Here is a 15,803-nt window from a genome sequence, read left to right as displayed (position 1 = left end):
TCCCCCAAAACTGCATTAGATTCACACAAATTAGGTATGTCTGGATAGGGGAGGCCTGTGGGTACCCATATAACCCATTTCCATTCACATACATCTAGGTGACAGGTCAAGGGACCATTTGAAAACATGTAGATGGCTGTTTTTCCCTCACAAAATTTTCATCTGACTTTAAATCATTAGGTTTTTAGCTCCCTTTCTGACAAGGTAGCTTAACAAACTTGGTCACACTGGAAACCTGAGGTTGTCCCGAATACATTGATATCTCTATCTTTGGGCTCGCTCGAAATTTGAGCGTGCTACAGTCTTTGAAAGACAGTCTGACTGGCATTCCTGGCAACAATTCCACAGGTATCATAGGGGTACTAAAACATTGCAAAAAACACATTTTGGACAGGTTTTGTTCCGGGGATCACCCAAATCTCTATTTTAGAGGTTCCAAGGATGCAAAAAATCCAGACTAGAAAAAAAAATAAGGGGGGTGCACGTGAACCCCTCCTGGGGCTCCTACTAAGAGGGAGGAGAAGAGAGGAGCGCACAGGAGGAGAGACGTGTAGCATGCGTAACGGCGCTTAAATGACTTTTAACACACCTGAAAAACTGCTTCAGATTGCTGGAATGACCCAGATGCGAGGAAATGCAGAGATACAAGAGCTTTTGCCCTGGCAGGTATTAAATCAATAAAACAAAAAAAGCGGTGCCAGACAATACTTGCCTTTCAAACGTACTAAATAAAGACGCAAAAACCTCCACCGCAATCTGTTTCAGGTTTGGTATATCACGGTGCGTGTGCTTAATAAATCTATTTGCATCTACTGCTACCAATATTTTGCACGTTCTGGCCGAAACGCCCATATTTGCATATTCATCAAGGCAAACACGCATCACGTATGCTTTTTTGCCCATTTGAGAGACGCAATCCTCAGTGCACCCAGATAGTAGATCAGCTTGCACATTTTTTTGCGAGTGACATCAAGTTTCATCAGCTACAGAAAAATTACAGACAACAAAGAGAAGGTTTGAATCATCATCTTAAATGTCAGTGCTGTGTGATGGAACAATGACTCTGGAGAAAACAACAGATCCTGGTTTCACAAATGACCACATCAGCAGACAGATGTTCAGTCTCACTTTGTACACAGCTGCTCTGATTGGCTGTCTGCAACCCACCTCTGGTTCTGGGTCTTTTTCCACACTGGGGACAGGAGGGGGGTCCTGAAGAACCAGACTGGTCCCGGTCTGAGGTGAAGCACTGTCTGCAGAACCAGTGTCCACAGCTGGTGGAGACGGGATCCTTCAGGACGTCCTGACAGAGACCACAGCAGGACAGCTGCTGGTCCACAGAGACACCACTCCTCTTCCTCCTGTCAAGACATTTCTGGATCAACAACATGTCACAGCTCCACATCTGAGCTCTGATTGGTTAACCACCTCAAGGGGGCGGGGCTTCAGTAAGGCTTCAGTGAGGCTGATGACACAGGAACATGAGGACGCTGTGCTTCATCAGTCTGATGGACAGAGTGTGTGTGCATGTTTCTGTCTCTGAGGTTTGTTGTGAACCTTCAGAGTCTGATCTGGTTCCAGGTTTCTCTCTGTTTCATTCACATGAGTCTAATGACTGAATCATCTTCAGCTCAGTTTACAGTAGAAACCGTCTCTTACCGTGACTCTGAAGGTCCAGGTCCAGGTCGGAACCAAAAAGGCCATTCTTTGGACTTCTCACTGTTCATGGACAGACAGATGGATCCTGGAGACTCTGCTCTCAGTCTCTGGTTCTGACCTCTGCAAACACAAACATGTTTTTATTCACATCACATTGATCACTGATCAATACTCTGATCACAGAGGCAAGGCAAGGCAAGGCAATTTTATTTGTATAACCAGTTTTTACAAGCAGTTTGTCTCAAAGGGCTTCACATGGCATCATAACAACATCCTCTGTCCTTAGACCCTCACATGGACTGAGGAAAAACTCCATGAAAAACCCTTTTAACAGGGAAAAATCGGAGAAACCTCAGGGTGAGCAACAGAGGAGGGATCCCTCACCCAGGACGGACAGACGGGACAGAGATGTTGTTACAGACAAGAAAACAGTTTACAACAGAGAATGTGAGAAACATGGAAATATTAACAACAGCTGAAGGAGGAAGCTTCTGGTAGGCAAGGGAGGCAGGGAGAGCAGACCAGCTTAATTTGGGATTTGGGAACCAATCAGTCCACCATAAATGTCAGTATGAGCATGTCCCTTGTTTTTGAGCTCCCTACACTTTAGAATGTCTCTATGTTTCAGTGAGTTATGTGAAGTATGAATATTTGATTTCATCACTTGGGGAATAAAAGTTGATGAGTGAGTTGAGTATTGATTGATGGCTGCAGCATGATCCATATCTACCACTATCACTATCACAACAGCTGCTCACTATAAAACCATTTCCTTTCTGTCCAACGCAGACCTTTAATCAGAGACATCTGGACATCACAGGTTCATCAGCTGATAAGTTCTGTCCCTACAGGAAGTGACCTCAACTCAGGTCAGAGCTTGGTAACAGGTCTCTTACTTTGTGTCTGATGGTCCAGGTTCAGGACTGAAGTATGGAGGAGCATCTTTGGACCAGCCACTCTTCATAGACAGACAGATGGATCCAGAAGACTGTGATCTGACGTCACCACAGTCAGCCATCTTCAGGGCTCCAGTCAGTCTGAGAGAGAGACCAGGAACACTGACTGTCAGATCAGATGTTAGGACAATCTTTCAGATAAGAGCCCAGACCTGAACAAGTGTCATTATTTAGTGCCATGACAGGAAATTCTTCACACTTTGCTGTGCTCAACATTGATGTTCTGATTTTCCATTATGTGGCGCTCTACTGTTACTAAACATGGAGATGTAGCTGTGTTCTGGTTGGAACTCTTATGGGAATGGCTAGTGTGACGTCACGAGTCACTTCCGTGTCCAACTCCTGCTGCGAACGTATACAGCAATGCATGTTCTTCATTGCTGTCCCCCCAAAACACACACACACACACACTCACACACTAATTTATAAGTTACATAGAGACGTTATATGAGCTAACGTTTAGTGCTAGCTACTAGGTAACTAATGTTTACCTCCGTGACTGGAGCACCGCAATCCACTGGTTCACTGGCCTCCTCCGGTAGTATTTACACATGTATACGGTTGCATTGTTTACGTTGTGTGTTTTAATTAATCCTGTAACGTTAACACATCACGGTGACTGCGGTACACACGGTGACAGACAGGCTCATTAATGTGCAGAGGGACCATAGACTGTATAAGTCTAAGCGATCCGGTAAGCGATCCGGTCGTTTTGGCTAATGCTGCGTTCCAGGCCGGCTTTTGAAACCGTAAATTACAGCTTCAAGTCACAACTTACGACTTTGTAGCGTACCAGGCAACCCACTCGTGTTTTTCCGACGGCCACTCGTAACTTCCGACCCGTGAACTCGTACCAGATCGAACTGGTACAACTTCACAGGTCGGAAAAACACGAGTTACGAGTTTCCTTGAACGCACCATTACAGTCCTCGTCCCTACGTCACAACATTCACGGCGTCCCTTGGCTGCACACACAGCCCTGCATGCCGTTCTCTCTCCTCATTGGATAAAAACTGTAGGATACGACAAATGTTTTCTCCTGGGCTCAGAGCAGAGCAGAGGGACTGACAGACCCGTGTTTCAGACCAAACACTCTATAGAAGTGATTGCTGTCGGAAGATATAACTATTTAAGACTTATATTAACACAAATATATCACTTACTTCTGCTTTAAACCTGCTGCTTCTCTACTGAAAAACTCTGACAAGTCAAACTTTAGGATGTGTTGGACTAATTAATTAATCTGTCTAACCATCTATGACACCTGAAACGGTAAACACAGCTGATCGAAATTCACTTTCAGTCATTGAAAACAGCTGGTTCTTGACTGTAACTTGGTCAAAGTAAGACATTAACCTCAAGATTTTTTTCTGTTAGGTTATACATGATGTACATGCTGACAAAGTTAGACATATGTGCTCGGAGAAAATCGCTTTGTTACTTTCGTCCCATGTTACGTTCATCTTCTCTCTCTCTCTCTCTCTTTTTTTTTACGGTAAAAAAAATAATATATAGGCCTATATGCTATATTGTGCATTGAATTCATATACATGAATATATATGTTTATTTATTCGTAAATGAAAGCTCCCGCAGTGTTTTTGACTCGGCTCTGCCTGTTGTTTCTATACTGAATATCCTGCGATTGGACACGGAAGTGATGTTTTAGAATGTGATGACGTAGCCACTAGCCATTCCCATACATATTGATAAAGTTCAAATGAAGTCTGTCGTAGCTGTAGTGGAGCTTTATTCATGGGGTTAAACAACAGATGGGCCTCTAAATGTTCTAGGTGGTGCTATCAGTCATTTTGTCACCCAAGTGTCCAAGAACCACCAGGGCAAAGTTTCCTGACTTTTAGCATGTTAATATCCAGAAACAGATCATTTATAATTTCATTAAAAAAGAAGGAAAATAGATTCAGTAATTTGTGAGTGACTCTTTTTAACAGAGCACCTCTCCAACCAGCCTCACTGAGCAATAAAACACTGATGAATAGGTGAATTATGACTAAAAGCAAAAGTAGAACTATCAAAGTCAGACAGAATAATTTCTATGCACCAGAAACTTAACTGGTTACTGGTCAAAGACAGACTATTGTACTCACAGTTTGTTGTTATTAGAAATATATCTGTCCTAAAAACACCTGTTATCTTGTTTAAAAACCTCGCTTTTAGTGCAGAGAGTCATAAATATATCACCAGACATGCAGCTGTAGGAAACTTTACATTACCTAAAGCAAGATCTAACACCATCAAGCGTACGGTTCTCTATAGAGGTATGAAAGAATGGAATTCACTGCCGAAAAATATCAAACTCATCACGAACACAAAGAAATTCAAAATATTAATAAAACAGCATTTATCAAAGTAAGACAACATGGTATATTTATATATATGGATATATGATATGTGTTATTATAATGTATATTCTGTAGAATGAAGGTATATACAAGTATGATGTGTGTAATGATGTACAGTATACATATATGATATGTAGAAATGTGGGTAATAGGATTAGTATGTGAACAATTAATATAACGAAGAATGAATGAAGCACAGTTAAGAAACGTAAACACTCACTCTGTTTTTGTTTTGTTAGGTGAAGCATATCGCTCACTTGTTTTTTTGTTTTTAATTTTTAGAATGTTTATGTTTTGTGTTTTCAACTGTATATTTGATACTGTTGGACGGTGGACCGCAGGAAGAATAGCTGTGGCTTTGCTGCAGCTAATGGGGATCTTAATAATAAACAAATAAACAAACAAACAGAACAACAACACTTCACACTCAGCTGACAGTGTTTTAGTCTTTGACCTCGACCTGAGGACACAGAGAGAGGAGCAGGGAAACTGTACAGATGTGCAGCTCAATATAAACAGCTGTAGTTTAAAGTCTCACAGGTCTGTAGAAGGACTTACTGTGGGTCTAAAGGTCCAGGTCCAGGTCTGAAGAGTGGAGGTGGGTTTGTGGATCAGAGGTGGACAGGCGGGTCCTGGAGACTCTGATCTGACCTCAACATGGTCTGAGAGAAACTAGGAACACTGTGGGATAACACACACACACACACACACACACACACACACACACACACAGAGTTAAAACAGGAAACACATACAAGAGTGTGCCCCTGAACAGACAATATGTAAGTCCAACACACTGAATAATAATAATAATTATGATAAATTGTATTTTGACTGAACATGCATCAGTTACCTAATTAAAATAAACATGGCATTATAGACACAATTTATCAAACTTTATGAATGCACAAGACAAGAAAAAGCATCATCACATCAACACGTCAACCCAGAGTCAAGATGTAAACCAGTTCACACAACAACAACAACAACAAAGCCATAAACTAAACACTTTCAGTCCCCCCCCCCCATCTCTTTGTGTGTGTGTGTGTGTGTGTGTGTGTGTGTGTGTGTGTGTGTGTGTGTGTGTGTGTGTGCGTGTGTGTGTGTGTGTGTGTGTGTCCTGTTAAAACTTTGACTAATTTTGTCTGAAGCACATTGGTGCAACACTTCAACACTGCTGACATGATTTTACAGGCAGCCACTGTAAATATCACTTCTCTCATGACCTTTATTGTTTTACCTGGAGGAAAATCCACCAGGATGAACAGGAGCCAATCAGAGGACAGGGAATTATCAACTGCGCAACAACAGCAGCAGAAACAAGAAGTGAAGTGACGTTCAGCAGCTCAACACTAAACACAGACTGAGAGGGCGTTCACCAGCACTTAAGAATGTAAACAGACAAAATGTCCGCTGGGAAACTGACCAACAACTGATATGAAGAGAGCCTTTGGCTATTTAAAAGAAGTTCACATTCATTTAGCTGTAATCCTGTGTTTGTTGTTTGAAGCTGAATTAAACAGTGACACATGAACGCCTACCTGAGTCTACACACAGAACAGGAAACACAAGAGTAAGCAAACTGTTCATGACACCCAAGTATATAATAGCAGGAATCACGTGCGCACACACACACACACACACACACACACACACACACACACACACACACACACACACTGGACAAACCTCCCTCCTCTGTCTGTAGCTCTCAGCTCATTGTTGAACTGTTCTTTCTCTCTCTGCTTCTTTAATCAGCACCATCTTTAAATCTCCTCCATGTTCATCAGATCAGAAAATCACCAGCAGCAGAAACAGGAAGTGAGCTGCTGCTCTGTCTACTTTAAAATGGAGAAAAACAACAACACAACCCCCCCCCCCCCACACACACACACACACACACACACACTCTCTCCAAAATATTTCAGAAGTGCCTCTGGATTTACGTAAAATACAGTAAAAACACACAACACACTCCAACACACTGAATATTAATAATAACGATAATACATTTTATTTTGACTGAACATGCAAAAGTTACCATGCCATTATTTGTACAATTTATCTATTTTTATATTTATTGTACTTTGTGAATGCACAAGACAAGAAGAAGCATCATCAGGTCAACCCAGAGTCAAGATGTAAACCAGTTCACGTTGTAGGCACAGATTGATGTTGTTGTTTTGTTTTGTTAAAGACTTCACACAACCAAAGAAACGACATGTATCTCTATTTAAACATTATGAATGAAACTACATTTATTCAATAATAATCCAAAAAAAAAAAAAAATCAGTCAATCACATCAATCACCGTCCGGTTTGCCTGTCCACCTGCTGCTTAAATCAACATCCCTTGTTTTTGTTTAGTTTTTGGTATGTTTTTATATGAACTTGTATTATAAGTATTTTCACTCTCCGCACTTTCTTTCTTTCTCTTTTCTTGGGTATGTTTGCCATACTGTTGTAGTGTATGTATTGTGTATGCATGTATCGCATATAGCCTTACAAAGCAGTTGTTACGCCGCCACTTGCCCGAGACAAATTTCCCTTGCGGGACAAATAAAGTTCATTTGATTTGATTTGATTTGATATTTGAGAGCAGTTTGTGGTGTGTGGCCTGGGATCCAGAGGTAAATATAACCCCCCCCCCAGTTTGGTGCTCAGTCCCAAACACACAGTTCAATGTTAGAAAAATGTGGAGCAGCTGTTCTCTCTCTGCTCCTTTAATCTTTAAACCTCCTCCATGTTCCTCATATCAGAATATTAACTACGACACACTCTGGTTTCTGTTTCCTTCTTTCCTCTCAGTGTCTCTGAGTGGACACAAGTTCACTCTGACAAACTCACTCTCACTCTTTACACTCTAATAATAATAATAATAAAGTTGTGTTCACACTCACCAGCTCAGACCAAACTTTGTTGCTGCTCCGTTTCATTAAAAATGGCGTCTGACAAAAACAACCACAACACAAACACTTTCACTTTTGACTTGCCCCTCCCTCCCTCCTTTTCAGTGAAGGACTGAGTCTCTGACTTCAACACTGCTCACATGACTTTACAGGTGTAACCGCTGTGGAAACCTCTAATGCAAAACATTAACTGAAGGCCAAATAAAACATAAAAGAACCCGGAGCAAAATAAAACCCTCACCTCTCCCACAGAGTAAGAAGAAAGAGAGAGAGTTCAGGCAACGACTTGGTCATTATATACAACAAATATATGATAAAAAAAACTATTTTGTGTGATTATATGTTATGCATAACCCCTGTTACAAAGGCAACAACTGTAAATATCACTTCTCTCATGACTTTTATTGTTTTAACTGGAGGAAAGTCCACCAGGATGGACAGGAGCCAATCAGAGGACAGGGAATTATAAACTGCGCAACAAGAGAATCAGGAACAGGAAATGATGTAACAATCAGCTGATGAGAATATAAACAGTAAAGAGAGAAAATGTCAGCTGGTAATCAGACCAGAGACCTTATAAACCACTAATATGAACAGAGCATCCGAGTTCATCTATGTTACCTCAGTTAATGGACGATAAAGTAGTGAGTCTGAGTCTGAGCATCAAGTTCATGTTAATTCAGCTGTAATCAAAATCCACAGTTGTGTGGAGCAGCTGTTCTCTCTCTGCTCCTTTATTCTTTAAACCTCCTCCATGTTCCTCAGATCAGAATAACAACTACGACACACTCTGGTTTCTGTTTCCTTCTCTCCTCTCAGTGTCTCTGTGTGGACACAAGTTCACTCTGACAAACTCACTCTCACTCTTCAGTCAAACAATAATAATAATTTTAAAAAAATAATGTTGTATTTACACTCACCAGCTCAGATCAAACTTTGCTGCTGCTCCGTTTCCCTTGAAACAGGTCTGACATAACAACAGTAACAAAGACACCAACTAAAGACTTGCTCCTCCCCTCAGTGTGTGTGTGTTTGTATAGTACATCGATTGACTTCATGTTTTTTAATCCGACTCATATAACAAACTAATCACTGTTTGTAGTTATGACTGTTTGGTGGTAGATGGTGTTTTCATGTCAATGACAGTAAATTAAACCGATGACTCTACTACTCTACAATTTATGGGTTTAGATTTAGTATCAACAATCTGCTGAGAGGAAAAGTGACAAAGCAGCTTTGAAATGTAATGTAGCCTATGTTATGTATGTATTACCATGGATCAGATTTAATTATCTTAACAATAAGAATCCAATACCATAATACATCAGAGAGTTGGAGCTCATATCCAGCATCAGTAAAGGTAACAACATTTACAGACAAAGCAAACAACTGTAGAGCAAACAGACAAAAATAAATAAATCAAAATAGAATATTATATAACATAGATTCAAAGGACATAAACACAAGTCAATAGTAGGATTTTTTCTCAAGACCAGTCAAGACCACATCTGCAGTGACATCTGTTTTTTGTTTTTTTTTAAAGCAAAAGCGAATGTCTCTCTGTCACAATTAAACAACTTTAAGATAATTAAATTGTTCTACAACAGTATCTGCTTGTGTAACCATCAGCAGGTTCTGTGTTGTGTTATTCTGTTCAATCCAAACTAAGATTTTATATCAAATTATCTTTTTATTTTTAGTAGAGGAATAATATAAATATCAAGTCTCATGAAGAAGAGAGGAAAAAATTGTTTTTCACAAGAACAAATTAAACAGTTCAAATGTTTACAGTTTAAACAGCTTTTTGATTCAGCAGATTTACTTCTTATGTGTTCTGTGTCAGTTTCTCATTTCCTCATGTTTGTTGGTGGTGTTGTTCGTCTAAAAACTTCATTTCCCATAATCCGTAGCGGCCTCTCTCTGTCACATGACTGACAGCAGACGTCACATGACAACATGGCTGCCTCCGTCTCCAGCGAAGATTTCACCAACTTACAGCTTCTTCTAAAGGTATCGATCGATCAGTTCCGTGTTTTATAGATGATGTATCGATCCGTGATGCGTCATCCCTGCTTTCTGATGACGTCACAGCAGCTGATAACAGTTGCTGTTAGCATCTGATTGGCTGCTCTGGTAGCGTCTGTGCTGTCAGTCAGTCTGCTAGACCCTGTTCAGTCTCTTTAGATTACAACAACGAGCCAGGAAGATAAAAACTAAACTGATGCTCAGTTAGTTTCACTAGGAGCACAGCAAAACAAATATTCACATTTCCTTTTCATGCATGGAGCTTTATATCCATGAACATGAACATACATATACATAACATACACATGTCCTTGCTGCTTCTGCACTTTTCACATTGCACTTTATTATTACATCACAATATCATAGGCCACTGTCTGTCTGTCTGTCTGCATATCTGTGCTTGTTTTTAATATCATTGATGTCTGTGTTCATTTTTATGTTATATACATGTGTGGTAGCCTAAATGGGTTGAATGTTAATTTGCATATTTGGAGTTTGGGGAAATGTAATTTCGTTCCCCGTGTGATTGACAGTTACACAGTGTGATGTGTCAATAAAGTTTACTACTACTACTTTACCTTTAGGGATGAATAAAGTATCTATCTATCTATCTATCTATCTATCTATCTATCTATCTATCTATTTATCTATCTATCTATCTATCTATCTATCTATGATCCTCACACACACACTGACCTGTCACCTGTAATGACAGAGTCCAGATTTATGAGTCGCTTCTTCCACCTTTTACCAATGTAAAAAAAGAAAAAAGAAAAAAAAGAAGGTAAATTTACTGGTTGTAGATGTTGTGGACAAGTAGATGTTGCACTGTGTCACATTTTAGGGGCAAAATGTCTCATTTAGGGGCAGACTGGAGCCCTGGGCAGTAGTAGTAACAGTAACAGTAGCAGTAGCATTTTTCATTGTTCATTTTTCATTTCATAAACTTAAAGTCCCTGAAAAGTGACACTGGATTCGTCTTCTGAGTTAATCACATCCCAGACATACAGTATGTCCTATTAACCATCCTGCCAATTTTGGATGCTAGAAAAATTTGTTTAGTAGGTGAAATTAGGTTTTAAAATCATGACTAAATGAGGCAGTTCTCGCAGCTCTGGATGTCTGCTGCAGGCACAGAAGCCGTCACGGCGTCCCCCTCTGTAAGCCTGCCCTTAAAAACAAAGACCACTGAAGCAGAGTGAAACTGTGAAACCCAAACCTCTAAAATTAAGCACTGTACAGAAATGAGTCTTTTTGCATGTTTTTATCAATACATTTCGAACACTTTTAATATATTTTGAAACAAAACTCCAATTTCACTTTCCAGGGACTTTAATTGAATAAATAACCTGATGACATGTAGTCAGAACAGGAAAGAGGGAAACAAAACCATGCAGTCTCAGTACAAACTGTAGTTTAGTTTAGTTTAAACTAAACTAGCTGGGAACATGTCAGAGGTTGTTGTTGTTGTTGTTGTTGTTGTTGTTGTTGTTGACGGTCAGCTGCTGTCTCCTCAGGCTCCGTCTAAAGAAGCAGTGAGAGACGTCTGTGTCCAGAGTCACAGAGCTCCGAGTCCACGGCTCAGTGAGACGACTGCAGCTACGCTCAACATCCCAGCTGGACAGGCTGCACAGGTCGGTGAGACAGACAGGTAGACAGACAGACAGGCAGGCTGCAGCTACGCTCAACATCCCAGCTGGACAGGCTGCACAGGTTGGTGAGACAGACAGGTAGAGAGACAGACAGGCTGCACAGGTCAGTGAGACAGACAGGTAGAGAGACAGACAGGCTGCACAGGTTGGTGAGACAGACAGGTAGACAGACAGACAGACAGGCTGCACAGGTTGGTGAGACAGACAGGTAGACAGACAGACAGACAGGCTGCAGCTACGCTCAACATCCCAGCTGGACAGGCTGCACAGGTCAGTTACAGAGACAGACAGGTAGACAGACAGACAGACAGACAGGCTGCAGCTACGCTCAACATCCCAGCTGGACAGGCTGCACAGGTCAGTGAGACAGACAGGTAGAGAGACAGACAGACAGGCTGCACAGGTTGGTGTCATGGAGACAGACAGAGAGACAGAGTCCTTGTCCAGACTGCAGTACAGACCTGACTAGTTTCCCCCCAAATCAGATCAGAGTTTCTAAAGCTTCTTATGTTAAATATTCTAATTATATTCACATTTTTAATGTTTTTTATTTTATTTTTTTAAACTCATCATATAGCTACACCTGTACTAGCTTTATTATTACGTCCTGCGTCCACTAAAGGGCATTCCAACCAAATCTGTTACAGTATCTAACATTTGCAACACACTGAAGTTTTTCCAACTCAACATAAAACTTCAAGGGAAATAGAAATATTCTAAGTAGTGGAGCAACATGTGTGTATCCATTTATTTATCCAATCCATTTTCTTTATAAAGCATTTAACATTTAAATAAACACAAAGGTTTCCAAAGTGTTTTACAGTAAAATAAAAACTATAAAACACTAAAAAAGGTAAAAATACTGAGGATAAAAACACAATAAAACATAATAAATACAGTAGATAAAATCAACATCTGTATAGTAGTGGAGGATCTTTACCCAGTTTAACCTGTGTGTGTGTGTGTGTGTGTGTGTGTGTGTGTGTGTGTGTGTGTGTGTGTGTGTGTGTGTGTGTGTGTGTGTGTGTGTGTGTGTGTGTGTGTGTGTGTGTGTGTGTGTGTGTGTGTGTGTGCAGCTGGTCCAGTCTCTCCACCTCCTGTCCAATCACGTCCTCTTCTACAACCTCAGCTCTCCAGACCAGATCCTCAACCTCTTCCCTGAATCCTTCCACTCCAGCCTCAAGAACCTGCTCACCAAGATCCTGCTGGAGAACAGGTTCGATTCCCTCTGATACACACAGACACACACACAACCACAACTACACACAACCACACACACCAAGATCAACACTAACTTTATAATTCCTTCATTTATAGAGCACTTGTCAAACTAAAGTACAAAGTGCTTAACAGAAAAGAAATGAGGTGTAACTGTGCGTTCACACCAAAAGCTTCCAAAGCGTCAAAACGCCGGAAGTCAATTCATTTTCAATGAGAGCCCGCCAACACTGAGCGACCAAAGCGTCAACAGCCGTCGCTACGCTTCCAAAGCTTCCAAAGCGTCACCAGAGGAGAAGTTGAGCCCTGGTTAACTTTAGGGTAATTAGCTATGACGCGGTTCGGTGGCAACCAGTCAGAATAGAGATAGAGTCCTTCTGCTCCCCAATGACCAGCGCGATCAAACTTGGACGTCAGTCACGTGACGAGCGGCCAAAGCGGTTTGGGAGCTGTCTTGTCTGACGCCCACCCTTGAGCGTTTTTGACGCTTTGGAAGCTTTTGGTGTGAACGCACAGTGAAGTTAAAACAAGAAAATAAAACCACGGGGGATCAAATCAAAGTACCCACGCTGTAGAGAAACAGAGGAAGAACTCAGATCAAACCAGGAAAAGCTAAAGAAAGAAATGTGTTAAAGGATGATACTGATGACATCACTTCCTGTGTTTCAGTCCAACATGGAGGACGGAAGCTGCCAGTGACCAGAGTGAGTAGAGCTCACACTCATTCATCTTCTACTGTGTCTACTGGTGTGTGTGTGTGTTAATGCTCTGAACTGTGTGTGTGTGTGTGTGTGTGTGTGTGTGTGTGTGTGCAGTCTCTCTGCCTCAGCTGAAGGATCTGGACTGGAGAGTGGACATGGTGACCAGCTCAGACTCGGTCAGTCGTCTGTCCGTCCCGACCTGCCTGGTCCAGCTGCAGGTGGGTCACCGACACCGTACAGAACCTCACACCCAAAAGAAGAAGAAAAAACACAGATCATATTCTCAATATCACATCAGTCAAATAGACATATTAAAAGAATAGTTCATCCAAAATTGAAATTGCACTCATTATCTCCTCCCCCTCATGTGGACTAAGGGCTGGGAGAAGTTTCAGAGTCCTCCGTGGCTTCTCTGAGTTACAGGGGGTCTCGGCGTAGCAGTGCATGTCCATATGACGGTTGCAAATGGATACCAACTGTCTTCGTAACAAAAAGACACACCAAAAAACATCCAAATACCTCCATGCTGCTCGTCTGTAATGTCCGTCTTGTATTGAAGCCCAGAAATGCGAAATTGCCCTGAAAAAAATTAAATGAGTCTGTATTTTAAGCTTGTTTGTAGCAGAAGCTCCTGAGATTTGGACGGACCAGGAAGAGGAGCTTCCGCTACAAACAAGCTTAAAATATAGACTCATTTAATTTTTTTCGTAACAATTTCTCATGTTGGGGCTTCAATACCAGACGGACATGCAGTGCTGCACGCTGTAACTCAGAGAAGCCACGGAGGACTCTGAAACTTCTCCCAGAAATTTCAATTTTGAGTGAAATAAAACACCTGCTAGTGTAAATTAGACAAAACAAATGATTCTATAGTTTTCATTCTCTCTGCTGATTGGCTGCTGGACTGTGTGTGTGTCACATGATCTGCTCTGATCACCTGACCTTCTGGTTTCAGATGGAGGACCCGTGTCCGTCGCCAGGCAGCGAGTCCGTCTCCACGGTGACGGTGGAGCTGAGCCGGGAGTCTCTGGACACCATCCTGGACGGACTGGGACGGATCAGAGACCAGCTGTCTGTGGTGGCCGCCAAATGAAGCTCCACCACGACTCAGCTTTCTGTTCTTTATTTTCACATTTTGTACATTCACTAATTCATCAGATCAAAAATAAAAGAAATAACAAGTTACATTCAGTGTGTTGATATGAAAATAAACTCTTCTGACATTAAATAATCAATCATCAATAGACGGGTTTCTGTGCAACGTGCAGCCAGACGGCAGAAAGCCGGACATTTCTCATTGTTTACAAGTGGAGTCAAGCAGAAAACGAAAAGGACAGGGAGTTGTTGTGGTGTTAACTGCACAAACTGGCAAAAGGACGGAGGGAAACTGTAGAATAAACCGAGGGGATCTCATCTGTTTGCCAGAAAAAGAAGTAGATTATGGCTCCAGGCCGTTGAAAGGGCGGATTGGTGTCCCGAAGGTCCTAAAGGCGGTGAGAGTCTGTGCAGCACCGGTGTCATAATTTTTGAATTTGAATTTGAATTTATTGGTTTAAAAATACCAGGGTTCTTACGGGTCCTTAAAAAGTCTTAAAAGGCATTGAATTCATTCATCTAAAAACAAGGCCTTAATTGGCATTAAAATGTCTTAAATCAATGTTTCAAACGTCTTAAAAATGTTAACACTTGGTAAGTGGTATTTTATAGTTGTAATTAGTCTCAAATCTCTAAATAATTGGTAACATTCTGACATAGAGAAGTTAGTGGCGGCGGTCAACACTAAATTTCTCCAATTTCGCCACCGTCGTCTCTGGGGCAGGTGACTTGAGCACTACAATAATTAAAAATGCATTAAAAAAGAAACAAACACAAAACAGTACTATGCCTACAGTACTTATAAAGTATAGTATACAATACAATATATTACAGTGCATACAATAAAATACCTTCATTACAGTTTCAGAACAGATGGTCACATACTTGACCGTCTCTCAACCATAAAACTACAAATAATATAAAATTAAAAAAAATTTAAAAGTTTTGCACATACAGACTTAGGCTATATTATGCACGCAAATCATCGTTTATATTGAACACTGGGCTTCTCTATGAGAAAACTGCTAATGTCGGACCATATGACAGCTGGCCAGTTGGAAATCCATTCCTCACTGGGAATATTATAGCTACGGGTCTGATAAAAACCAAACTTATCATCCAGCGCATCCAGCATTTCCCTTATAGGGATAGTATCATAAAGTGTGGTTGTATGATCTCCAAATAGCCCCTAAGTACTTTAATTGCAGTAGAAGACTCTCTGCACTC

The 15,803-nt window shown here is 41.1% G+C and overlaps 2 protein-coding genes across 2 annotated transcripts in view; one reads left to right on the top strand and one right to left on the bottom strand.

Moving 5' to 3' along the window:
* The window catches only part of LOC146986634 (protein NLRC3-like), a 34,053-nt gene extending 25,187 nt beyond the window's left edge, over nucleotides 1–8,866 (bottom strand). The window contains exons 1-4 of the mRNA XM_085780307.1: nucleotides 8,806–8,866; nucleotides 5,535–5,657; nucleotides 2,556–2,696; nucleotides 1,129–1,361 (exon numbers count right to left, since the gene is read on the bottom strand). Of these exons, the coding sequence (XP_085636433.1) occupies nucleotides 1,129–1,361; nucleotides 2,556–2,677 (355 nt within the window). The 5' untranslated portion in view covers nucleotides 2,678–2,696; nucleotides 5,535–5,657; nucleotides 8,806–8,866. The remainder of the gene's footprint in view (nucleotides 1–1,128; nucleotides 1,362–2,555; nucleotides 2,697–5,534; nucleotides 5,658–8,805) is intronic.
* A 906-nt stretch (nucleotides 8,867–9,772) lies between these two features.
* commd9 (COMM domain containing 9) lies at nucleotides 9,773–14,648 on the top strand. Its single transcript, XM_085780650.1, has 6 exons — nucleotides 9,773–9,895; nucleotides 11,428–11,544; nucleotides 12,639–12,778; nucleotides 13,450–13,484; nucleotides 13,596–13,699; nucleotides 14,437–14,648. The coding sequence occupies exons 1-6, from the start codon at nucleotides 9,842–9,844 to the stop codon at nucleotides 14,572–14,574; spliced, it is 588 nt and encodes a 195-aa protein (XP_085636776.1). The 5' UTR covers nucleotides 9,773–9,841; the 3' UTR covers nucleotides 14,575–14,648.
* The last annotated feature ends 1,155 nt before the right edge of the window (nucleotides 14,649–15,803 follow it).

This window comes from Trachurus japonicus, chromosome 6 (assembly GCF_045865225.1).
Source record: "Trachurus japonicus isolate A0001 chromosome 6, Traja_1.0".
Classification (NCBI taxonomy): domain Eukaryota; kingdom Metazoa; phylum Chordata; class Actinopteri; order Carangiformes; family Carangidae; genus Trachurus; species Trachurus japonicus.
The sequence above is the reverse complement of the archived record's forward strand: the minus strand, read 5'-3'. Positions and strand labels throughout refer to the sequence as shown.

Coding starts and splice junctions, on each gene's coding strand:
- commd9 (XM_085780650.1), top strand. CDS start 9,842: ATGGCTGCCTCCGTCTCCAGCGAAGATTTCACCAACTTACAGCTTCTT. Junction 13,485..13,595: donor GGAAGCTGCCAGTGACCAGA/GTGAGTAGAGCT, acceptor GTGTGTGTGCAG/TCTCTCTGCCTCAGCTGAAG. Junction 13,700..14,436: donor CCTGCCTGGTCCAGCTGCAG/GTGGGTCACCGA, acceptor TTCTGGTTTCAG/ATGGAGGACCCGTGTCCGTC.